General features: G+C 40.7%; 1 protein-coding gene across 1 annotated transcript; it reads right to left on the minus strand.

Moving 5' to 3' along the window:
• Positions 1–515: 515 nt before the first annotated feature.
• Positions 516–26,373, minus strand: Syn2 (Syntrophin-like 2). Its single transcript, XM_028304678.1, has 14 exons — positions 26,338–26,373; positions 24,955–25,098; positions 23,720–23,879; positions 20,443–20,568; positions 17,895–18,016; positions 16,450–16,585; positions 13,770–13,840; positions 13,573–13,689; positions 12,726–12,884; positions 11,738–12,010; positions 5,525–5,640; positions 4,035–4,125; positions 3,616–3,733; positions 516–2,839 (listed from the first exon to the last, which is right to left on the minus strand). The coding sequence occupies exons 1-13, from the start codon at positions 26,371–26,373 to the stop codon at positions 3,620–3,622; spliced, it is 1,665 nt and encodes a 554-aa protein (XP_028160479.1). The 3' UTR covers positions 516–2,839; positions 3,616–3,619.
• Positions 26,374–26,637: the final 264 nt, after the last annotated feature.

Below are 26,637 nucleotides of genomic sequence, written 5' to 3' on the forward strand. Positions count from 1 at the left end.
CCCATAACACAAGCATTAAGTTGCTTACTTTGGGGCTAGCTGGCGCTGTGTGAAATTGTCCAAAGATTTATTTATTTATTTATTTATTTATTTATTTATTTATTTATTTATTTACATAAAAAAAGAAAAGGTAGCCCTTAAGGGGCACGTTAATTAATGTCATTACGTTATTATGAAGGAGTATTTAACTTATTTATAAATTCCTCCATCAAAAGATTTGTAATTTTTGTTGCTCGCCAAAATAACTAAATTATATGGCTAAAAGGCCAAACAAGGTATGTCAAAACAAGGTATTATTGTACATAATTCGTTGCATCATCGTATGAACTCTTCTCCCAATATCGACTAGTGTTAAACTTTACAAACACGTAACTAACATTTATAAATATGTCCAACGCAAATGCGAAATTCCGCGAACAACTACGGGATTTCTGTGGTCGTTTATTTTATATAATTAGGTATATTATAATTAATTGATATAATGCAACTATGTATACATACAAGTTATGTGCAAAATAAAGAGAAACCATTTTAAACGTACATAATTCGATTTTCATCGTTCATTCATAATTATATTTACCAATTATTTTGTTTATTTAAAGTTGATTTATTCACTACCCACATAATATAACGTTTATATTCTAGAAATAAAAAGTATATCGGTAAATACATATAAATACGTCATTCTGGTTATGTTCATGCATTGAAGAAATTGTTTATTATAATGTTTTTGATGCATGAACAATTGAAGGGTTCTCAAATACCATCAAATTCATATTTTCATCTTTCGTAGAAGTCAGGAAACTCTCTCTAAAAGAAATATTCAGTAGGACCAGCTCCCAAATGCTCTTCGTGTATGTTTTGTCTGTCCATCTCTCCCACACATATCGAGAAGAGGATGGTATGAGTGCTGTCATGGCAGAGATATACAGACGAAAAAGGAATTTAAGTTATTTTCTAACTTCTTTGTGTGACGGCAGCACAACTTAAGCACTGTGGCACCTTAACGTAGTTCAAATAAGTGCTTATTAACGACAACAATTAATAGTCTGATGTGCTGTCGAACGTCACATAGAATTTATAATAACATAACGATAGAATTGTGGCAGATAACAAGTTGAAGTCAACATGTCACGCTCTACAATTGTAATCCTTCGCAATAATTAATAATCAAAATCATGTTTGACATAACACAATTCTATTGCTATAATTTTCTAATAATTTGGAGCCGTCAAAAAGGCATGCAATATACTTCACAGGTAAACTCTAAAATAATATCGCCTACAGACATTTTCACAACTTTGTGTCGAGGGAAAGACCTCTCTCAAAACACACTAAAGAACTAACAACTAAAGTATAATAATATCTACGTAATATATAAGTTCCATAATATAATAAAAGATAATAATATCTATTTATATTCAAGCCATTTTGTATCGGGCAGATGGTTCAAGATAAAATATCAAATATGTGTTAACAAACAAATATATAACACAATTTTTTCGCATATATCCATAACGTATAGCAATATAATATAAGATCTATAATTTTCACTTAAAGTTAATGATATGACGCAAGCGCAAAGTTTATTTTCATAATATTTTATATAATTATATTACCGCAAATGTTAGACATGATGTAAACAATACTATTTGGTAGCGATAATATCAGTCCAGATTAGCCTCTGTAATTAAAATAATACTTTAATTGATAATCCATTTTTATCACATTACAAATGAGTAAAAGATTCATCTGAAGATTAAATCTTTGGTATTATTATTACTGGTGAGATTTCAGAAAAACGGGGAAAACGGATATTTCATAAGCATAATAAATCTATAGAAACCATAAAATTACATGAGATTAATTTTAAAAATATCAGCTTAAGTTAGGCCAAAGTAGCTCGCGTAATTATAAACTAAAAATAATAGAAGTCTTCATAATTTAGCAGCATAGATTAGCTAGAATCTTACGATAAGAGTTCTAAAAAAATCCTACATACAAAAAGTGAGCTTTATATTTTGAACATCGCATTATTGTAGAAAAACAACCGTTATTCCCATCATTTTTTTTTCGTTCCTTTATATTAAGATTACTTTCACATCATTCTACTCGAAGATAAGACTTCTCCTAATCACACGATTAAATATATTATTTGTCTGGCAATTTTAACACTCCTAACACACGTGACGATTCGATGAATGAGACTTTATGGGAATGAGTATTAGGTTTAAAGTTGAAAGTCCAAGCAAACCGTAAGATAGATCTTAAAGACGAGAGGGAATGTACAAGGAAGACGAAGGGTCAAATATGCCCAGAAGGCCTAAGATGCGCGCCGCGATAAGCGGTTATCACGCCATTTTATCGATTTTACCCATACATTTTGACGTCGATAAAAGTTATCACGGCGCGCATCTTAGGCCTACAGAGCGGGCGCACAAAACCGACCCCTATAACAATCGAGATAAAATTCAAAAATAGATCTGTAGAAGAAACAACAGTGGAGTCAAGTTAAAATCTAAAAGTCTTTCAACATTCGCTGTTTCAGTTACCAGATGAATTTAGGCGATATAATTAATTTTATTTTCAATTCAATATTAATTATTGAAATCAATAGTAAATATCATATAAAACTATAATAAAAGCAACACTGCATACAAGATAGTTTTTCGTAAATAAAAATCTCTTAGCGATTTTTAAAACCTGCTCAATTGACTCATAAGTGTTATCAATTGACTGACCGAAGGGTATACACGCTGCCACACCGCGGCACATACTGCCCACGCCACTAGAAGCCGCCTGAAGTAGGAGCTAAGTATTATACGGGCCGCCACTGTCACTGTCGACAAATGAAAATTTGTCACTTTATAGGCCTGATTTTGCCATTGGCTAATAGGGAATATGCATTAAAACATATTGTTTAACAACTTTAAGAACGAAGGCTACTACAACATCAAATAAATGTATTTATACCTCATAAGCCGTCTCAATTTAAAGCCTTCATACATGAACACGCTCGAATCACCTTCCATCACTAAATTGATAAAAAACAAATGCATATTCCCTTCTAACGTGGTCGCCACTACCATTACACCGCTTACCACTTGTGGCTCCATATTAATCGAGCTAGTGGCCCACCGTAGGCAATACTTGGCCTACACTGGTAGTCCTACTTAAAACAAACAAGTGTGCGGCACTACTAAAGGCGAGTGGGCGTGGCCTAATCTAGCGGCCATTGTGGTCAAACATGGCCGCCACTAGCAGAGTAAATACAAATGAGTAGGTTATCTTCATAGAAACGCACCGGACGCGCGCGCCAATACGTATGCGGCGCGCACGCACACACTGACAAAATTTAGCGTGAATTAGCGGGGAGCCAGTCGTGGTTGCGCCGAATTTTGTCAGTGTGTGCGTGCGCGCCGCATACGTATTNGCGTGAATTAGCGGGGAGCCAGTCGTGGTTGCGCCGAATTTTGTCAGTGTGTGCGTGCGCGCCGCATACGTATTGGCGCGCTCACATACAAACCGCGCTCGGTGCGTTTCTATGAAGATGACCTACTCATTTGTATTTACTCTGCCACTAGCGGGCGCGGCACTAGAGGAGGGCGGGCTTACGGCGCTAGTTGGACTGCTGGATGGACGCGAGGAAGGCGGGGTCCACCGACGCCACCTTGGCCGTGAGGAATGCGTGCATGCAGAACAGCAGGCTCTGCAGGATCTGGCACTCCAGCTCCTGGAATGTTCAAATCAATCGGTCTTAGCTAAATCATTATTTTAGGAAGAGTTTATAAGTGGCAATGATTCTTGCACGAGTGACGAATAAACAACAGGTATAATAAACGACATAAAACAGCTTTAAACTATTGAAATAAATAAATTATCTAAAGCTTGGTCCGTAAGCACGTAGAATCCCGTCCAATGCCATACCAGGCTTTATCAAGTTATTTTAGCTACAACATTATGGCTGAAAACAACGAAGAATCATTTCAAACAGTTATAATCGTTATTATTTATGAATAAAAGCGTGTGTTTACCTTAGTTTCGATAAGTTTCGTCTCCGCGTCCTGGAAGTGGAGTTTCAATTTCGACTTCCCGTCATCACTTGAGCCTCGTAGTTGGGAAAACCTGCAAAAAGGTATCATTATAGTAAATAAATAAAAAAGTAAGAAAAGGTTAATCTAAAACATGTTTTAAGAAATTACACAATGGCTGGCAACAGACTGTCTTTTATTTTCCAATCCAAATACATATCCAAAAAACAGTTACACAGTACAGCGCTAGTGTACTTATTTTGGTACACATTCTAACATTTTCATGTGCTATGCAAGCTAGCCCCATTATAGATCACAGTCCGGGTGATCAAGGGACACTTTTTCCCATCACTGCAAACCCTGTGGAACTAGAATCGACAGCATAACCAATGGCAGGTAGCAAGTACAGAGAAAGTCGAACCACAACGAAATAAATCAAAAGAAAATTCAGGAAAACATCGTTTATTACAATAAAACATATATTTTTAGGACATCGAGTAGAGAATAATAAAACTTAAGCAAAGCTTAAAATTAAATAAAAAAAAAGATTTTATTTTATTTTCTTTTATTTATTTAACAATATTTCCATAGCATTTAATTGTACATAAATGTGCAGGAAGATACTAGTTGAACATAATCAGAATCATCATTTATTTGCTTTAAATGTGGTACAGAAGATGGATACATAAACCCAAAAAAAAAACCCAAAAAAGAAAAAAAACCTAATAAAAAGGATAAGAAAAAGAAAGTCAAAGTCAAAGTTTTTTATTTGGTACTTAGGCCCTTTCCAGGGCGCTTATAAACGTCCCAAATAGCTTGCCCTACCACCACTCCGGGAGAGAAGAAGTGGCGGAAGAAACTCGGTCACCTTTGTAAAAAAAAGGAAAAGAAAATAGGACACGTTCAAATTAATATAAAAGTCACTTCCAGTGCAGCTGCAAATCGGATAATAGATGACAAAATGATATTAACAGAGTAGATAGTAATAGTACTTCTCCTAATCACACAATAAACGGTTCAGAGTTTGACTGGCAGACCGCTGTGTTATTGTGGTGAACCCACTCGTAATACCTTATCACGATTATTGAATATATAGATATATAAATAGTTTATTTGCAAACAATTTTAACACACACATTATGTATAATTGAAACATAACAAAAAGAAGCAACTAAACAGCAGGAGACAAAGATGATAAGCACGTAAACCAAAACAAAAATAGCGTTTAAAAATGTTCCCTGCGTCAGATGTGTGCCGCAGCGATATAAAAATCAAAGAGCTCAGTGTAAATATTGCTCGCAAAAGAGCAGAACACTGATTTTCAGCTCTTGCTACAGAAAGAAACGCACGTGAACGGAATTCATTAGTTTAAAAAGTATGTCTATAATTTTATAGGACGTGAGTGAGGTGAAATTAGAATAATATTTAAGAGTGTAAAAAGAAGAATAATATATAAATTCTTGATTGCATAAATAATTCAAATTGATGTTTACCTGTAAGACCAGACAGGGGGCGCGCCGGGCGTGCCCTCGCTAAGCGAGAAGCCGCCCGTCCAGTCCAGCGTGAGGCCAGCCGCGCGCCCGCCGTGCACCACTGTGAATGTCTTTTTCTGGAACAAACATTATTCATTATTTATTATTAGTTATTGGCCTGTAAAGATAGTATAAGTTGGTCAAAATAAATAAATAAAAAAATCACGAAAAATAGATCTTAAATCTTATCCATGGATGGTTCAAGGTCACCAGTATCGCTTGGAGTTCAGGGTGATCAAAGTGGAATAGACATGGAAGGCCAAAATAAGATAAGTAAGTTAAAAGAATATTAGAAGAACAACTTTCATAAACAAAAAAAGATACATACTATAGGTTTTTTTACAAAAATAAAGTAGAATATTTGAAGAGTAATATTTAGATAAATAAATATTTACACAAAAAATAAATTATGCAATTTTTATCCCTTTTTGTTCCCTCTCTTTCCCTTCAGTCAAAAATCTTGCCATAAAAATATCATTTTAAAACGGAGTACTCAATACTCCATGCTACTACTAATCTGCTTTAAAAAAGTCATTGGGCATAGTTGTCATTGCCGTTTATGACAGAAAAGTCAAGTGATTTCTCTCAAAAATAAACGATACAAAACTATTACGATTGGACTATCTAAAACATTGAGAAAATCTTATATCCAGAAGAGTAGCGTAGCAGCAGTTGATAAATGTTTCGCGACATATCCCAGGACATGGACCCCGAGTGCCGGCACGTGTGCATGCTGTCGCAGCAGCCGCGCTTCCTCGACCTGCCGCCCACCGTGGGCTGCCTGCGCTACCTGCTGTGCCAGGTCGGTGCTGGTCTAGTAGGCTTCGCAATACCTACAAAAGGCAGATGTTGATGCAACATGCACCTATAGTCTGGTCCGTGAGCACGTAGAATTTTGTCCAATGACCCCAAGCTACCCATCCTTATCGCTCGCGCGTAATTATATTTCTATCGGGCTCGCACACTCACTGCGGGCGCCCGTCGCACAGTCGCAACAGCAATATAATTACGCGCGAGCGATAAGGATGGGTAGCTTGGGGTCATTGGACGAAATTGTACGTGCTCGGTGACCGGGATTTACAAATAAACCACAACTTGTGAAGACTACGACTACACTGTCAAGAGTGTAACGACTGAGAAAAGGGAGAAGTTGTTGCTACCCAGTTTACGGCGAAGTATAGTCTGAACTGTGTCAGTGATCCGAGCATTGTTTTCATAATACACGAGCGCGCGTCGTTCAACAACAACCTGATGCTAAAGGCTAAAGTATTATAGGAGTAATTAAAGGAGCGAAAAGTTCCTATAGTTCTCAATATCAGACCCATAATACAGCTCAATTCAAAAAAGACTACATCAATATTTATCTAGAAATTCTATTAAAAGCGTAGGCGCACACTGCTTGTCACGACTTCGCGACTTTGTCGCTAAATATGAAATTATAAGAATAGGCGTCAAGTCGCCGAGCTATAGTTCCAAAATACTTAACTGTCCTATCCATGACATTGACAGCGGGGCGCCACCGTCAATACCGGATCGCTGGTTCCGATTTTTGCCATGTTGGAAACCATATAGTTGAACGATGGTAGCGCCCCCCTGTCATTGAGTTTGGTGGGACAGTTCAGCTTGGGTCATCTATATCGCTGTCGCGTGTCACCCAGTCTGCGTATGGTGTAAATACTATCACATGCTCCCCAGATGCGCGAGCTCATGCTCCCGTGCGAGTGGCACCACGGCACGTTCAAGTTCATTCGCAGCAAGAAGAGCCTGCAGCAGGAGCGCGGCCGCCAGGTGGCGCTGGGCCACTGGCTGCTGTGGCACCCCTACAGTCCCATCAAGTACTACTGGGACTGCATGCAGCTCATCGTCTCCTATATACTCTTCCTGTATATACCCTTGCAAGTGTTCTATCACTGTGAGTTCTACGCTTTTATAGAAGTTAAGGTCAATAGCTTAAGGCTACAAACGCACTAGCGGTTAACTAAAAAGCAGCTAGCCTCCCCCGCGATTAACCGCTAGTGCGTAAGAGCGCTAAGGCAATCTTATGATGTGAGAACTGGTCCAGTTGTCAGACTTTTTTTTAGATACTGCGTGTGATGAAAGAGAGCCACAATGATTGATAGCAATGACAGCTTGGAATTATACCAGATATACCAGAGGCAAATGGCTGATTTGAACAACACTCCCCAAGCACACACTAACACAGCACGGAATAAAATTAAATGGTTTCCAGGTCCAAATCCCTACGACCCGATCATCCTGTTCTACGATGGGCTGGCATTTCTGGACATCTTCAGCAAGTTCATCACTGGCTACTGTCACGAGGACGGGAAGAAGGTCACGTTGGAGCGCAAGGAGATCGCCCGGTTGTACTTGAAAGGGATGTTCATATTCGACTTCTTAGCAGCTCTGCCACTACAATGCATCAAGATCTTTGACGACTGCAAGTATTCAACGCACACGATGTGGTTTGTCTTCAAACTTTTCAGGTGTGTGATAATTTTGTCAATTCAGCCAATGTCAATAATAACTTTTGTGAAAATGTGGAATCTTCTGATTTGTTTCATCTGGATTCCGTTGCAGCCTGATGTCCATGCGTAAGCAATGGCAGAACTTCTACAAACAAATGGGCTTGTCGTACGTGGCGTCTGTGGGTATTACTGTGTTCATGCGCGGCGTGCTGTTCTTCCACTGGATGACGTACCTCCTCTACCAGATCCCTTCGTTCTGCGCTCACTACTACAAAGACAATCTAGACTCGATATCCTGGTTCAAACGGCTCCACGTCACCGATAGTGCATCTACGACGGTGTTTCAGAAGTACATGTCAAATCTGTACTTAATCTGTGGCCTGTGCAACGGATCGAGTCATTACAGCCCGATGGCCGACTTTCTCATACCAGAAATGCTTGTCAACTCGGCTATGGGAATAGTCGGACTGATGTTCTTGACGTACTCATTTGCGACGTTACTACGATTGGCGATATACGGAAGATTCGAAGTACTGCTTTACAATGGCAGGCTGAAAGAGCTGACCGATTACATGGTATTCAAAGGTCTCCCGAAAACTCTGCAGCGGAAAATCCAGCTGTTCATTAACTACAAATTCTATGAACACTATTTCAATGAGCAAGCGATTATGAACACTGTCAACGAGCAAATAAAGCAGGATATAAATATGCACTGCTGTAAAAAATTGGTGATGAATGTACCGATTTTCCAAGATATGCCGATAGCACTGATCAATACGATTGTGTTTAGCTTGACGCAAGCACTGTACATGCCAGGAGAGGTAGGCATCTATCAGTCAGTATAATCGAACTTACATAGTTAGTTGATATGAATAAAAATCAATATTGTTTATTTTACAGACAATAATTAAATGTGATCAATCCGGGCAATCGATCTACTTGATATATTCAGGAACTGTAGCTGTTATCAACTCTACAGGAAGAGAAGTATGTTGTTGTATATTTGCCAATAAAAGAAAGGAGTTATAAAACATTAATTAAATTACAATTTACAGGTAGCTCATCTTCGCGACGGATCGTACTTTGGTGAGGCGGCGCTGTTGGACCCCGGAGTTCTACGCACTGTTACGATTATAGCCCTCGAGATTACGGAAATGTACAAGTTAGTGAAAGTTCCACTTTAAAATTAAAGCCCGGTCTGCGAGCACGAAGAATCCTCCCTTATCGCTCGCGCGTAATTATATTGCTGTCGCGACGGGCGCCCGCAGTGAGTGTGCGAGCGCGACAGCAACATAATTACTAGATGGGTAGCTTGGGGTCATTGGACAAAATTCTACGTGCTCGCAGATCAGACTATAATAAACTATCATGTAAGCTTGACTAGACATATGCAATACGAACGTCATGTTCACGCAGAACTTCGCTAATCAACTGACTTTACTTACACAACTTAAGCAATGATAGAACATAGGGTATTTCTTGTGGTGTCAAGCAGGTGTGAGATGGATGTCCATCTGTACATGACCCCCATTTCTAAAGATTATTTAATTAATAGATAATTAAAAATTATAATTTTTTCAGGCTCAGCACGAAAGACTTCCAAACGTGTCTGCAACCATACCCGCACCTCAAACGTCGCCTGGAGGAATCCAGCACCAAGCACAAGCGGAAAGGAAGACGCAGAGAGTAATTTGTTAGAAGCATTAGCTCAGTATAAACAGATGCAATAAACAGTAATGTAAGCCAAATTATTTTTAATTTGTCTACACACATAACCAAAACACAAAAACGTAGGCCAAAAAAATTATTTTAGGCAGGGCACATAGTACGCAAAACTGACGGCCGATGGGGCAGCAAGGTTCTGGAGTGGAGGCCGCGTACCGGAAAACGTAGCGTGGGACGTCCACCCATAAGGTGGACCGACGACATCATGAAGGTAGTAGAAAGGCGCTAGACGCAGGCCGCTACCAACCGGGCAACATGGAAAGCATTGAGGGAGGCCTGTTCAGTAGTGGACGTCCTATGGATGAGATGATGATGATGATGATGATGAGACTAAAGCCGGCAATACATGGACAGCTCGAGCAGTTAGTCATTGATCAACATACACGGACCGCTCTTGCAGTCAAAAGTCAACAGCTTGCAGCTGCCTGTGATAACTGCTCGAGCAGTTGGTATTAACTGCTCAACAAATCACAAGCGCGCGCGCCGTGGAATGAAGAAAGTGGGCTGAGTAACTGCGCGAGAGCTGTCGACAGCTTGAGCAGTCAGTGTATGGCTGGTGACTGCTTGACCGCACGATGAAAATTCACCGTGCTGTCGACCGCCCGAATCAGTTGCAACTGCTCGAGCGGTTCGTGTATGTGCGTCCATAGAACTCTGCAGTTCACTGTGCAGTCGCAGCTTGAAGCTGTCGACCCTGACTGCTTCAAGCGGTCCGTGTATTGCCGGCCTAAGTAACAGTATTGTAGACTAGCGACTAGTGATGTAAAATGAAAAAAAAAACAAATTAATTTTTTTTTTTTCAGTTTTTGAAAAAAACATGAAAAAAAGCTTAGCACCGTTGTTTTTGTTGTTTTTTTTTACTGCCTTATATTTTAGGCCTGAACATACTCGTTTCGGCATACTCAGGTATTTTAGTTGGTAATCACACTCGAAAAGAACACTCGAATAGCAGAATAACTAAATAATTTGATATTGAACTTTCTCCGTCCGTCACACACCCCAACTGCGCTAAGCCAACTACGTTCAAATAAACATAAACCTAAAGGGGGATTTCTCCGTGTTAAATGTAATTGATTTGGGTATTTCCCTTTCGTTGATGTAAAAATGTTGCCAATATATTCATGAAATCTTAGTACCACCAGGCCTGTTCATCTAGTTTACATCGAAAACAAAACACGCACGATGGCCCACCTACAGGATACTATTCGACAAGGCCTCACATACGAGCGAACATTGACTCACGCACGCGTATTTTTGTGTATGATGGAAGAAAATAAAGAAAATGGTGTACTAAATACTGTGCAGTATTTAACTGCCTAAATAATAATAAAAACACAGAATGTACTTTTCTAAGTTGCCTCAAGACACTGAGAGGTAAATAAGTAGTTAATATTATTCATGATAATTCATGCTAAATCATGTATTTCCTCCGCCATTTTCCGCAGTTTGGCACCTCACGTCACATAATTTTACCGAAGTCAGCCCTATAGCTTCGGCGCCGTGCCGATCACTGACGTTTGTCAACAAAATGGTGCTTGACTCTTGAGACAGGCTAACACACCATATTGTTAATGACATTGGGCATACATTATTTTAAATACCTTCGCGAAGTAAAACTTCTGTACGTAGTACTTATTATTATTCTGTGGTACCACTCAACCAGAAAAGTATAGCAGAGTTAAAAATAAACCGAAAACTATTATCTATGTATTCTTAAGTTATTCGTCTTAAAAGTTTTGGATTTCGTACTCTTGAAAAAAAACATGGTCCAGAAAAAAACATTTTTTTTTAAAGATAAGGAGACATGTAAAGTGCACCATAAGGGCTACCTTTTCTTTTTTTATTATTTTCTATTGACGTTCATAAGTGCCACTTGTGGTCTAAACTGAAGAAATATTTTTGATTTTGATTTTTTGATTTTGAGGTTTTTTTTTCACACCAGAAAAAAATCCGTTTTTTTGCAACACTACTAGCGACTCACCCCGAGGCGCACGACGGCGTTGACGATGTTGGCGGTCCAGGCGGCCTCCACGCGCAGCAGGTCCTGGCGCGTCTCGGCGCTGAAGTAGCGCGGGCCCGCGCCGCCCGGGCCTACGCCGGGGCCCACGCCGGGGCCCGCGCCGGGCCCAGCGCCGCTCTGCACCAGGAAGCAGTGCTGGCGCCAGTCCACCGTCTCGCTCTCCTTGACCGTGCGGAACATCGTCTGGTACACCTTCAGCACCTCCGGGCACTTGGTCAGCTCCGTGATGTTCATCTGGAAGATTTGTTTACGGTTAATGTTTGATTCATCAAACTAAAGCCCGGTCCGTGAGCACGTAGAATTTTGTCCAATGACCCCTAGCTACCCATCCTTATCGCTCGCGCGTAATTATATTGCTGTCGCAACTGTGCGACTGGCACCCGCAGTGAGTGTGCGAGCGCGATAGCAACATAATTACGCGCGAGCGATAAGGATGGGTAGCTAGGGGTCATTGGACAAAATTCTACGTGCTCCCGGACCAGACTATAGTAGCAAAGCTGATGGTGGGCTGGCTACATCACCAGAGAGCCTGTTGCAAAGTACTGATGGAACCTTGGGGCGAGAAACACCCATAGAATGGATCGAATTTTGACAGGACTAAAAGATGGCTTCAACTGACCCGCGTAATTAAAAAAGCTGAAATGAAGCATCAGCAGAATTCGAATATAATAAATTCTTATATCTAATATCTTTGAGATTTCCTCAAGAAGGATATTTTAAGCATCTAGTCTGGTCCGGGAGCACGTAGAATTTTGTCCAATGACTCCAAGCTACCCATCCTTATCGCTCGCGCGTAATTATATTGCTGTCGCGACTGTGCGACTAGCACCCGCAGTGAGTGTGCGAGCGTGACAGCAACATAATTACGCGTGAGCGATAAGGATGAGACTATACTTTATCTAAACAAATTCTCGTTTCGAACCGTGACGTCACGCTCGTGCACACTCACCGGCGGCGTGTCGAACAGCATGACGTCGGTGCCCTTGAGCACGAGGAACTTGGGCCGGTAGGTCTGCCAGGGCTGCGCCGCCGACACCACACCTTCGTGCACCCAGCCCATGTATTCAATGCGCTCGCCCGCTGGTAGCGCACGGTTGAACAGCTTCATCTGAAAACAATGTTGCTAGTTGAAACAAAAATTATACATGATCATATCAAAAAGGCGACCGTATTTTATTTCATTTTGTAAAATTTAATTTATCTTACCTAAGAATTAATTCAGCAAAATATACCTTTATGTTTATTATACTTAATACTTGCTATGCCCTTACAGGGTGCATGTGATGTACTACCCTACCATTTACCAACTGTCAAACCACACATGTAATGCAATAAATGATTTGATTTGACCATTATCAGTATGTCGGCGGATACAAGTACTTCAGACGGAACAAAATAGGATCACCCCCACTCTTCATCGTCAGAAGTGAAGGGAGAAATACGCGAAAGTCAGACGTCCACAAACAGTCTGGCCAGCGTGCAGCCCTTTCGCTGCAAAATACTCCTATTTGCCTGTGATAAATAAGAGAGGTTCGGCGGTAGAGACTAAATGACCTGATGATGATAACGTCAGTATCGAACTGCCGATTCAAGTCAACAGTCCTATCCACGTCGTCCGCTGGACTATGTCCACCCACAAGATGGAGGACGGAAAAAAAGGTTGCAGGAGGGCGCTAGATGCAGGCAGCTACCAACTCACCAATCTGGAAACCATTGGAGGAGACCTGTGTACAGCAGTAGACATCCTGTGGTCGAAATGATAATGATGATGTTTATGAAGGATTACTACTACATACCTGTAGGTTCGTCAGGCCCACGATGTTGTCTGAAATGCTCTTGAGCCAATGCGACAACGACGCGGGGTCTTCCGCGTGAATCACGCCCGTCGTCTGGTGAGGCCGTGCGCCTCTCACCTGCCAAGCAAACATAGTATTAATTTGTGTTGTAACAAAGTTCAAATTAATTTATTCATGCGGTTAGTTCGGATGCTTACCTCAAAAGCACCAGGTCTTAGCTTATCAGTTCCTAAAACGTATCGCGTCACGTATCCCATCATGAGGGGAACTGCAAAAAAGAATACATTGGAGTTTTAAAAAGACAATGAACCAAACAAAGATAACGGCGATGCTTAAAGATCAAGCTCTGTCATTGACCGTTTCATACAGTTCAATAAAATCATGAATCGCAAATGAAGATGCAGCCGTTAAAATTTATTGTTAGAGCTAAAGCACTCCCAAAGGAAATTCAATCCCTATCTATATAACTTTTATGACACCGCCTTTAACTCTGAAATGGCAGACGATGAGGTACTTAAGNCACTCAATAATCAAATCAATAAATAATTATAAAAAAATATATAAATAAACATAAGTTATAAGTTGCACTTTCACATCGACAATAGAAAATATATCATTTTACTGAAACAAAAAAGTACATCTATTAAAACAAAAAGGAGTAATCTAGTTAAACTCTGATTTTTAATTCGACGGAATTTTGACATTTCAGAAGTGTTGTCAACATTGAAACATTCCCACTAAGAATGGAGAGCATTTTCACAAATTAAAAAATAATCCTTTCTTGAATTGAAGGTTTCACTTAAAAAACTAAGGCTTAAAAATGTACTGATCATTTCAAAATGGTTATTTGAATTTTTATTATCATATTATGGAAGTTACAAAAAAAAATGGGAAATTATTTTTCTATTACTGGAATCCCTGCCCAATAATCCATGGGTTACAAACCTTTTTTTATGAAAATCCTTTTGTTAATAAAATCTTAGCTTCATAAAATAATCAATTTAACAAGATACCAATTTTATAATCCAAGTTGATTATGATGAGGACAATGATGATTGATGATCAATACATATTTTCGTTTATGTTAATATGTTGTTTTACTGTGTTAAAAACACGTTTTTTTTCTATTTAATCTCTAAAATGTACATAATAATTAGTGTACATTGAATTCACAATAGAAACAATAGTTCATTCTTGTAAGTTGTACTTGATGAAATTTTATTTAATATTATTTATTATTAACTCTAAGCAAAAAAGGCTTATTACATCTGAATTGTCAAAAAATGACAGCTGTCAGAATTCCGTCGAATTAAAAATCGGACTTTAGTTATGACAATAAAAATCATAACATAGATCACTCTAATCCTGAAAAAAAAACTATATGAAAGTAATCTAATTATGAACAAAATTATGTCCTAATTTAGATCAATCCACTTCATTAGATAAAAAACTAAAAAGAAGTAATATGATTATGACTAAAAACAAAGTCATAATGTAGATCACTCCAAACCTGAAAAAAAATGCTTCGATATCAAAGGTCAAAGGTCTTTCTAGAGCATAAATTAATTAAATCCCTCATTTTACAATCACTGGGAAATTTCGGGAGACAAACAGTGTTTTGATAGACAAAATCTCAATGTTTCCCTGACTTTCCAGGTGACCCCTCTATTTCACTGACTTTCCCTGACTGCTATGAGCTTCCCTGACTTTTCCCTGACTTTCCCTGACTTTCCAGAATGTGGACACCCTGATGATGTGTGATGCGTGGCTGTATGCACGGAACAACGTTTAGGGAGTTGTTTACCTTTCATCATCACCTCATCAACATGAAATGATGACTACAAGATACAAATACTTGAATGATTTAAGAATAAAATAATATGAAAAACTTAACACGTGGCTATAAACATTTCACTTCAGACCCACGATACCCCGGGCCTACATACAACGAATAATTAGTACCAGGGCAACATAACCATAAAGGAGCTATTTTATGATACATGTTTATATCTCGGGTCTACCAAGAAGAATTTGATATAGCTCCTTTATGATTATGTTGCCCTGGTACTTTAATACATACTCTTTTGAAAATATTTAATAGCCTTTGTTACCCAGAAAATTATTTGGATTTTAATAGTGAAATAATAATATATGTTATCAAATCTGTCCAGTAGTTTTGGAACCTATTCAGTACAAACAAACAATCAAATATTATTTCCTCTTTATAATGTTAATATTATATAAATTATAATTATAGATAATCGTTTTACAGTTAATGGTAGCGCGGCACTATTGGTGGTGTAAAGGGGATTCAAAAATACCCTTTGCACCACCAGTGGTGCAGGCCGGTGGTGCAAAGGGTACAAAAGGGTTCCGCACGACCAATCTGTATGAACTTCTAGGGAGTGTTTTAGAATAATGCGGTCCGGAGCAACCGCTCGCTCCTTAGCAGTTCCATACAGATCGGCTGTGCGGAGCGATCCGCACTGACAGTCCGCGTGACACTAAAACTAGCCTAAAGTAATGAGCAGCGTAGTGTGTGTGGCGCAGACGTAAATGCGACGGGTTTCCACAAACCCGCGTTGAACGTCCGGAGCGGGTGCCCGCTTCGTGCACCCGCGTAAGTTTTAGCGTATACCCAAAATTCAACGATTATTGGAGTCATTACTGGTGTTAAAGCCTGGTCCGTGAGCACGTAGAATCCCGTCCAATGACCCCAAGCTACCCATCCCTATCGCTCGCGCGGGCGCCCGTCGCACAGTCGTGACAGCAACATAATTACGCGCGAGCGATAGGGATGGCTAGCTTGGGGTCATTGGACGGGATTCTACGTGCTCACGGACCAGGCTTTAGATGATAATAGGGGTTGTTACTTACCTGACACCACGTCCACCCACTCCTTGACCACGGGCGCGCCGCTGGGCGGGCGGTCGGACGCCACGGAAGGCGGGCGCGAGCCTCGTGTGGAGCCCGCCGCGCTGCCCGGCCGGCTGTCTTCATCGCCCCATGCGCTCTGGTGATAGAATAACCCCTTTAATATGCCACATCGGTGGGCTGGAGATCCTGACTATACAGGAGGGGACAACCCACCACCACCCATGGCCATACCAACCTCGCGGTTATACTGGCCGAATCGCGGGAGGTGTGAGCGGAATTGCGGCTGCCTAGGGCAAATTGCACTCCACCGCGCCACACTTCTCGACTCCCTACAAGTTATTTTATCTTCGTCCTTGTCCCTTTTATTCAGTTCTCCCCCTTCTGGGGCCTGACGATCACACCGCGGGTGACACCCTCTGGTGCGGTGCAGCACTAGCGGTCCTCCTCCTATGCCAGCCGTACGCGAATTCTCGCAGCCGGGCGAAGTTCGCCTCGCGAGGAGACGAGATCGGAGTACCAGGTGGGTTCGGGTCTCTCGGGCACGATTCCCTGAAGCAGAACTTGGCGTAGGTCTTCGTACAAAGGGCAGGATAACAGGACGTGGTGCCTGTCCTCTTCGCGTTCCCCACATTCGCATTCCGCGGCGGTCCGGAGACGCATATCGCACAGGCGCTTTTTAAAGCACCCATGCCCCGTAAGTATCTGGGAAGTAACATAATCTGGTACGACCCAGCGCATGCCGAGTCTCCCAGCCACGTCGGGGATACAACAGGGGAGTTTATGTCACATCGGCTGTGTGCTAAAGTACACAGCACAGAGCGTCTTAGGCGCGACATTACAGTATTTTGATCAGACAACCGCGCTACAAATGTTACACACGCTTACGCATTTAGGGCTACAGCGCGTACATCCGATACGAATCCATCAAAATCATTGTATTTCGTTTCTTCTGGACCGAAATTTGCGAATTCAGATCGGTTGCAGTGGACAATCGCTCCACTCTTACGAATATAAAAATTCAGTATTTTCACTTCAGCAAAACTCTTGTCAATCACTATAACGACACTATTATGGAAGCAATAAACTATTGAGTATTAAGTACTATGATAGTTCGACTTACCCGCACGAGTAGCAAAAATGTTACACAAAAGCTTGAATTCGAAACAAAATCATGATCGCAAACCTCAAATATTTTCACTTTAGCAAAATTTTACTTCATTTAAAACTAAATCGACATGAAAAGACACACCCGCGCACCCTGATACTTTTCGCTACTTCATACCCGCACAATAAAATAAAAAATGGCGACACAAGAGGTATCAATTCGAAATTCAAAATTAATTCCCGACATGATCACAATCTTAAGCTTTAACTAAAACAAAACACGATCATATTTTATGCCAGCACAAACAATTTTTATTCCAAATTCAAAATCCGCTTCTTACCTGCCAGCCGCCATTGGTTTGTTCGACGCTGCGTTCCGAATTGCAGTTGGCGTCCACAGGCTTGTTATGTAACGAGGGATGATCGTCGCCTGTGCTGCTATCCGTGTCCGAGGCACCGTCCGCTAACAATAAAATGCGTAATTTGTAAAATAATATCGTTTGGTAACCGCCATTGCACTGCGCACAAGCAACGTAAATGATCCAAGTATAAGCCAATAGTTTTTTGTTCGTTACGTTCCGAATCACGGTGTAGTTGAATTTACTTAATGATATTTTCATTTACATTTTAATTTCGAATTTTAGACAAAAATGCGTTATGATGTAACCTGCATTAGATTAAAATAAGTTAAAATTAAGTATTGTAATTGCCTTACCTATAATACTTTTTTACGAGCAATGAAAATGATAATCCGAGAGATGGCGTCTAGAAAAAATCTATGACAAAACTGCCGCCATAGTTTTTGTTCGTTACGTTCCGAATCACGTAGTGGATGAATTTTATTATGATATTTTTTTCTATGGCAAAACTACCGCCTAAACTTGTTGTCCGTTACGTTCCGATTCACGGTGTAGATGAATTTAAGTATGATATTTTTATGTCCTACCACAGAATAAGTAATAGTACAGGTACAGAAGGATTACTCCGCAAGACGATTTAAATAAATGCGAGTCTTGCTGCGACGCAATACAGTGGAATTCAGCTCGCACAGCACTACGTACCTACAATTTTATTCACCTACAAGTTTTGTCTCTTTCCATCGCGTGCCTCTGAACTCTTCTTACGCTGTTAGGGTTGCTGTCTAGTGAAAAAAATAATTAATCTACTTATATGTCATGAGGTACGTACCTCATGACACATATGTATGTAAGTACGCATTCATTATGTAAAACCTTGGGAGAGGCCTTTGTCCAGCAGTGGACGTCATTTGGCTGAAACGAACGAACGCATTCTGAGCAGTAGTCATGGTAGGTTAGGTTCCTATACTATCCTAAGAATTATTGATTACCTACATGTCCAACATACCTTTCAGCATCTTTGGGAAGCGAAAAAAAAAATCCGGTAGATTTCTTTTCGAATTTAAACACCCGAACGCCGCACAATATTTCTTTCTCTTTATGTCCATTTTTAAATAATACTTCGATCATAGAATTAGGTACTACAACGCACGCCAGCGTCCTGACGGGCGCGCGCATGACACTCGACTGATATAATACCCGCCGGCGGGGCGCTTCGCTGTAGGTAATTATCGGATGTACCGCGCGGAGTGAGCCAGGCCTGGTCCTACTACGTTTTAATTTCAACAAAATTCGAAAGATGGCGACTAAAAAAATCTATGGCAAAACTACCGACAAAAGTTTTTGTTCGTTACGTTCCGATTCACGGTGTACATGAATTAAGTATGTCATTTTTATATCCTACTACGTTTTTTATTTCGACCGAGAAATGGTGTCTAGAAAAATCTATGGCAAAACTACCGCCAATAGTTTGTTCGTTACGGTCCGATTCACGTTGAAGGTGAATTTACGTAGTATGACATTTTTATCTACAGTTTTATTTCTACAAAATTGTTTTATGATTTATAGAGATTGCAAAAGATTAAAATATGATAAAATTAGGGCCTTGTTCCCTTTTTGCAGGGACTGTTTTTTGCAGGATCCCGTTTAGTAGTATACCACGTGTTTTAATATTGACGCTCACACGAACATCTCGCAAAAAACTAATCCATTCGAATTTGTAATTCTAATTTCAAACACAAGACAATCCAGTTTTGCGGGTTCCTACATTACTGGATCCTGCAAAACTGGATTGCCGTGGGAACGAGATCCGTGTTTGATGATAAGTACAGAACAAGAAGCTAACACATAATGTAATTGTATGCCATTTTATTTTACCACCAACATTTTATTAACAGTCAGAGGCATAATGATACCCTACGCGGTACGTCTGCTGGCAATTTTCTCAGCATTGTTCGCACGCAGTATTCGACATCATAAATGTAGCAGGAAGGCGCTGGACACAGGCCGCTACCAACCGGGCAACATGGAAAGCATTGGGAGAGGCTTGTATTCAGCAGTGGACGTCTTATGGCTGAGGTGATGATGATGATGAGTATTCGCCATTAAGGAAATCATTGGGAGAGGCCTACTATGTTCTCCAGTAGACGTCCTATGGCTGAGATGATGATGATTATGATGATGATTATGATGATGATGATGAGTATTCGCCATTATGGAAATCATTGGGGGAGGCCTATGTTCAGCAATGGACGTCCTATGGCTGAAATGATGATGATGATGATTATTCGCCATTATGGAAATCATTGAGGGAGGCCTATGTTCATCAGTGGACATCCTATGGCTGAAATGATGATGATGAGTATTCGCACTTAGTTTATGGAAATCATTGAGGGAGGCCTATGTTCATCAGTGGACATGCTATGGCTGAAATGATGATGATGAGTATTCGCACTTATGGACATCATTGGGGGAGGCCTATGTTCAGCAGTGGACGTCCTATGGCTGACATGGTGATGATGATTGGCCTTACCTTGCTTCTGTAGGAAGGGCGTGGCGGCACGGTAGTGCTTGACGGTGAGCACGACGATGTCGCCCGCGTTGCGGAGAATGTTCACCGCGTCGTCGTGCTTGCACGCTGTTATGTACTCGCCGTTTACTGGAAATATGTGCACTTTAGAGCCCAGTCTTTGACGATATAAGATGAATTGATGTTTACTTTTTTATCAAAATACCCAAGTATTCTAATTGAAACCGTTAGTACTTGTTCAGGGAGCGGGGTGAGGTGCGTATTCTCCGTTTACAAAGAGGACAGAAGCACGGCCATAGCATTGTTTTTTTTGTCAAAAAGTTATTCGTCTAAAGAAGATAGTTGACCGGATCACCTGTAGAATGAAAAACATAAAAACAGAATGCCCTGCGTCTTCTAAAACTGACTAAGTTATTAACCTTTTCATAAACATTACATCTTACACGAGAGAAAACGAAATAATCCATACTTATAAAATAGTAAAGCCCACCCCAATTCCCGTGATAATCACTTTTTAATCTATTTACACATCGAACACAAACACCCCGTTCCGTCCACAGCTAATGAATAAATAAACACACGACTTTGAAGAAATAAACATGTGATACGAATTCCCACAAACCCATCTAATATTAATCGTAAAGTACCCTACGTAAGTAAAAATAAACAAGAATGCCAAATTAGACTGTTCGGAGTAAAGCTAAGGCCGCATTCCCACTATGCCGGACCGGATTTGCCACATGAGTGTTCACATTACACCGGATCCCACAAGAAAATAGGACAGCCAAGTCAGAAGTTTGTCAAAAAATGCGAGCCGAGTGACGCGAGGGTAGCACAGGCTGGGCGAGCGGGGGACCTATGCCGGACAAACTCGTTCACATGTAGAGTAGAGGCTCCTTAAGAGCAAAATGACAATTTGTAAGAACTATTTATTAGTCTAAACAAATAAAGAAATTTTGACTTGACTTTGACTTCACACTGCTCCAGACCGGAGCCTGCGGACCGGAGAGTATTGAACCGGCAGTGGTTCTGCCGGAACTTCGCAGTGACAAAACACTCGGTAAAAATGCCGGGCCCGGTAAAAATGCCGGATCCGAGATAATTTGAATAGATTAATATAAATTGTAGCTTCAATCCGGCAGATTTGCCGGTCCGGTGCAGTGGGAACCGGGCCTAAAGCTCCACGCATTCAGGTCAGCTGCATTTTTAATCGAGGGCCACTAAAGGGCTCAACACTCTCCCCTTTCAACAACTTTCTCATCAGCTTTATGAGCAAAACGTTAAAACGTGAAAGAAAATGTTTTCTGCGTCTGTTTTGCTTATTTTGGATTACTGGCATGAATGAAATAGGTAAGGTTTTACTAAACACAACGTCTACTTTAGTAAACTTTTTTGTTATTACACACGCGCATCGCCACAGGACAGAAATAATAGCACGGAGCTACAAAAGAAAGCAGCCGGTATAATTAATCATTAGAAACTAAACTAAGTGCATACCACAAGTGCAATGTGCATATTTATTTAAATCGGTACTACAAAGAACATAAACACAGCAGCGTTTCTCACTCTGGCTGCACACTGGCTGCGTGAAATGTGTGTCCAATAGCCATTGTGAGAATCCTGTTTCCCATACGCGATTTAATTATGTGGACTAAAGGAATCACATAATAAGCGTGAGAGAAAATCGCTTCATACGCGAATCAGTTTTTACTACAGGATTCATATCTACGATTTGCGTTTCATATTTTCTGACCGAATCACTCAAAGCAAAATGCTCATGAACAGTAAGCTAACTAGCTACACACGATAATTCTAAAACGTTAGGGACTTACATACACTACACTAATCTCATACAAAACTATTTTTAATCCAGCTGCATTTTCTCTCTTTTTTCTGCAATGTCGAAATAATTCTACTACACCTATTTTCATCATAAGGCCCACCACTGAATGAGCTATAAAACTTTCATTTGGTCTTTAAATAGCGCCACTGTTTTGTAATGCGGCTCGTGCATGTATCTGGTATTTAAACTTGAATTAGTTACATTAACCGTTGAGGATTCCACGGCCATGAAGTCATTCGGTTTGGAGAAAGAATGTCTGTAATCGTATGTTGCATTTTGAAGCATGTGTTTTGAATTTGTTAAGTTTTAGGTCCAAGAACAAACACTACAATGTCGTTTGTCATATTTAATCTGAAACTTTTAACTTTATATACCTACTCAACCATTTTAAAAGTTAGTCCTTTAAGTTTTATAGTTTTATCCCGTGGATGGGATAAGCGGTCGCATGAGACCGCGGTAACAATTGATTGCTATTGTGTCTCGATTCTCTGGTACTTGAAGGGCTACAGGTCTCGTTTTACAAGATTGTAGTCATTTACTTAGTAGCATCATTATACCTATTTGAACAAGTATCAATTGGGTCGCATTTAAACAAATATTATCGTACATAATAACAACTTGCCCTAGCTCCAGAGTTCATCGTTAACTGTGAGTTAGCTTCTGGATTAGGCCGCTAGACAATTTGCATCGCTAACTGCCCGTCTAATTGCCCCGGATATTACTGAAACAATTAGTCTCTGGCGGGAGATACGGTTGCACAACGGTGGTCTGGTTAAAGTTGTGTTTCGTTGCATTTTAAGTATTCATGTATGTAAGTTGGAATTCATGTGATGACGACTGCATATTCTCTTTTTTCAAATGCGTGTTATGCATGGTATTCATCGTAAAATGCGATAATACCATACAAAGTAAGTTAGTTCATGGACTAATGCTAGACAATCAGCAGAAAATATAGAAAAAGATCGACGAAGTTTTAGTGAATGAGTCATTGGATTAGAAACCTTGAATTTTTAACTGCATCTACATCTGTGTATCAGTAGGAACAATTTGCAGCCCTTTGAAAAGCCCTCTATTCACTTATGTATGTCAAAGTAGAACGACTAAACTGGTCAGGGGTATAATGGATCTTGCCTGAGGACACGAATGCATATGTGAGTGTTAAAAACGGTGGAGACTCCACCGTGGAGTGGACTGTATGTTATAGATAGGCCTGCCGGTGGTGATATTATGCTAGAAGCAAGGAAACACTCCAAAACAGGGCCAAAACAGGGCCAAAACAGTATATTGCTCAAGACAATACCACTAGAACACAAGAGTGTAGAAAAGCAACTTCCAAATCTAAAAAACAATATTAAAAAAAACCATAAACAATATCAAAAAGAGGATTGCTGGCCAAACTGCCAGCAACAGTGAGAATATTTACTATTCTACGCTTACCTTTGATAACAGCGTCGCCCACGAACAGCTGGCCCGTCTGGTCGGCCGCCTGGTCCTTGTATATCTTGGAGATGAGGATGGGCAGCTTGTGCTCCGCGCCGCCCTTGATGCTGAGCCCCAGCCCGCCCACCTTCTGCCGCGTTATTTGGACCATACGCTCCTGGAAGGGAATGGGCTAGATTAACAACGTTACAAACAGCAGGGCAACTACGAAACGCTGTTTAAATAGTTTCGCGTCCATCTGTTACCGTGAAGGGGATGGCAACATTCGAAACTTCGGTTAAGGTTTTTCGGAGTACCCCCTTTGGTCTTACCTACTCTTAGACGAAAATGGTATCTTGGGCAATATCAAAATCAAATCAAATGAAAAAATTGGAATATGGCATAGCGACAGCTTACATCATGCAAGGGACACACTAATAATATCAAACTCATATTGTCTATTAGCTGCACCCATCCAATATTGGTCCATCATAAGTCTCACAGCGCGTGAGCATAAAGGCGGCTGCAGTACGACCACGCATACAGTGCATGGACGCGCTGCAATGAGGGCATTCGCGATTGAAAAATCCGCCAGATGGCAATACGTAGACGCGAGGTCCAAATGCTGCGTGATTGGTGGATTTTGACATATCTGTCAATGCCATGTCAAAAATTTGGACAAACATTTGGACATCACGCCTACGTATTGCCATCTGGCGGATTTTTCAATCGCGAAAACCCTCATTGGCAGATGTCGTCGCGCAACTGTACATTTGAAGCATGCAAGCCATAGGTAGGTACTCACAGCACACTGCTTACTTTCATCACCTGATCGCGCCATTTGGACAACGCACCGCCTGAGCCAGTTGCACGCGATTGATTCCTGGATGCCTGGATTTCGTGGCTGCCACTAGAACAGTGGTTCTTAACCTTTAAGTCACGAGGGACCATTTTACCAAATTTCTGTCTTGTCAGGGACCACTTTTTTATTTTCAAAATCCTATGAAAGGGGAGGTCGATTTCTCGCCCACTGTGCGCCATTTGCGATGTGTTGACTCGACTCATCACGTCACGTCACTTGTTTATTACGATGTCTTCGTGGACCACTTGGAATGCCTCCAGGGACCACCGGTTAAGAAGTCCGCGGAAGACCAGTGGTCCGCGGACCACCGGTTAAGAACCACTGCACTAGAAAGTGAGAGTGAGTCCAACTAGAGATGCAGTCAGCTGCACCGGTGCCTGCCTGCACTCACCCTGGCGTGCGGCACGCTCTTGTCGCGCGCCGGCGCGGGCACGCAGGCCTCGCGCTGCACGCACACGGCGTCCATGGTGAGCACGAGGCGTGCGGCGCGCGGCCGCGACTTGCCGTCCGACACCTGCACCATGCCGGTGCGGATCTGAAACGCATGCCATGTTACAACCCTGTAAATAAGGCTTTAGAATCGCGCTGACCGCTCGCTGATCGTCGGCGCTGACAGATCAATATGTATGTAATTGAAGGGAACGTTCCTGAGTGACGCTGATCGTTCGGCGCTGACGGTCAGCGTGCGTTACGTGATTCTAAAACCAGCCTAAAGGCTCTCCCTCACCTGGAGCATTCGGATGTGTAACATTTCAAATTCCAATTTAAGAATTACATTACAATACTGCATGACCGGTCATAGTGAAAATTGTTTGTCCGGCAGTGGAAATCATTTGGCTGACAAACAATAAAAAAAAACTGCATCCCTAACTTGACAAGCATTTGCCTGTTTAAAAATTCAATGCTCAGATCTCGTCCCTCCCTAATGTCATGCTTGAATCTGTAACATTACAGGTTGTTACTGTAGCGCTGATGTAAGGTAATGTTACATTACAGGCAAATGGTCCTAGGTGAAGGAGAAACTTAAGCACCAATGGAATTTTCTGAGATATCATATCTAGGCTCTAGCCAATGAATTTCAGAACAAAAAGCAGTAGTTTCAAGAATACCAGAGTTAACAATCACTTTGTCATTAAATAAGTAACATCCCCTGGATTAACGCAGATAAAAGCTGCAGTCTTAGGCCGCTTGTAAACATCCGTTTATGGTCCGTCGTCCGGTGAAAAAACGGATATGTACAAACGGCCTTAGTCGGCACACTCTTTAAGGCCTCAAGGCAAAACTCAAATAACCCTTGACCTAACTTTTATGTGTTGCTCCTTTACTATTTAGAGTTACTGTATTTGCACTTCAATTATTGAGTCTGTAAATGTAAAAATCTAACCATGTCGAACTTTGGATCAAATCACTAAATCGTTCAAAATTAACTTTTTATGTTTCTACAACTTTCCATCCAACCAGGGCAGTAACAAAGCACAGCAAATAATAATTTTTGATTTGAGTAGTCATTTTACGTTTGCATCCACTCATTGATCAGTTTATCAAGTATCAAAAATATTACAAACAAAGTAAAATCAATGTTCTGATTTTAATGATTAACACATAAAAGACTTAAATATAAATACCTGATAATTAAAAGGGTAATAATATTTGGTTTTGTTTTATTTATGTTACCCTTCAACTACTAAACCAACAACTCCTAAATAAACAACTAAGGCTAATAACTTTCCGCTGTTATTTAAGTGGTATGAAATTTATATGAATTTAGACTTACTTTTTCATCTTTTTTGTCCTCAATAGGCGTCATCATTTTGGAATTCACACACCATAACGAAAACAACTATTTGCACAGGTTTTATAACATCAAACAGTATCTTTTCATTACGTCTAACAAGTCCAGTCTCATTTTTGTTACACTTCACTGCCACTCCATTACTACCGCAAACTCATCTCTCGTGATTGGGACTCTGTCTTCTAATGAGTTTATTAAATATTTACGAGTAACTTATTACAAATACGAAATACAGGTCACTGGCATGACGATAAATCAATATAGGTGAATGGCATCAAAACA

This window comes from Ostrinia furnacalis, unplaced genomic scaffold (genome assembly GCF_004193835.3).
Source record: "Ostrinia furnacalis isolate ACB-3 unplaced genomic scaffold, ASM419383v2 OfSCF1475, whole genome shotgun sequence".
Lineage (NCBI taxonomy): Eukaryota > Metazoa > Arthropoda > Insecta > Lepidoptera > Crambidae > Ostrinia > Ostrinia furnacalis.

Coding starts and splice junctions, on each gene's coding strand:
- Syn2 (XM_028304678.1), bottom strand. CDS start 26,373: ATGATGACGCCTATTGAGGACAAAAAAGATGAAAAA. Junction 13,841..16,449: donor GTGGGTGGACGTGGTGTCAG/GTAAGTAACAAC, acceptor TCTTTTTTGCAG/TTCCCCTCATGATGGGATAC. Junction 12,885..13,572: donor TGGGCCTGACGAACCTACAG/GTATGTAGTAGT, acceptor CATTGTTTTCAG/ATGAAGCTGTTCAACCGTGC.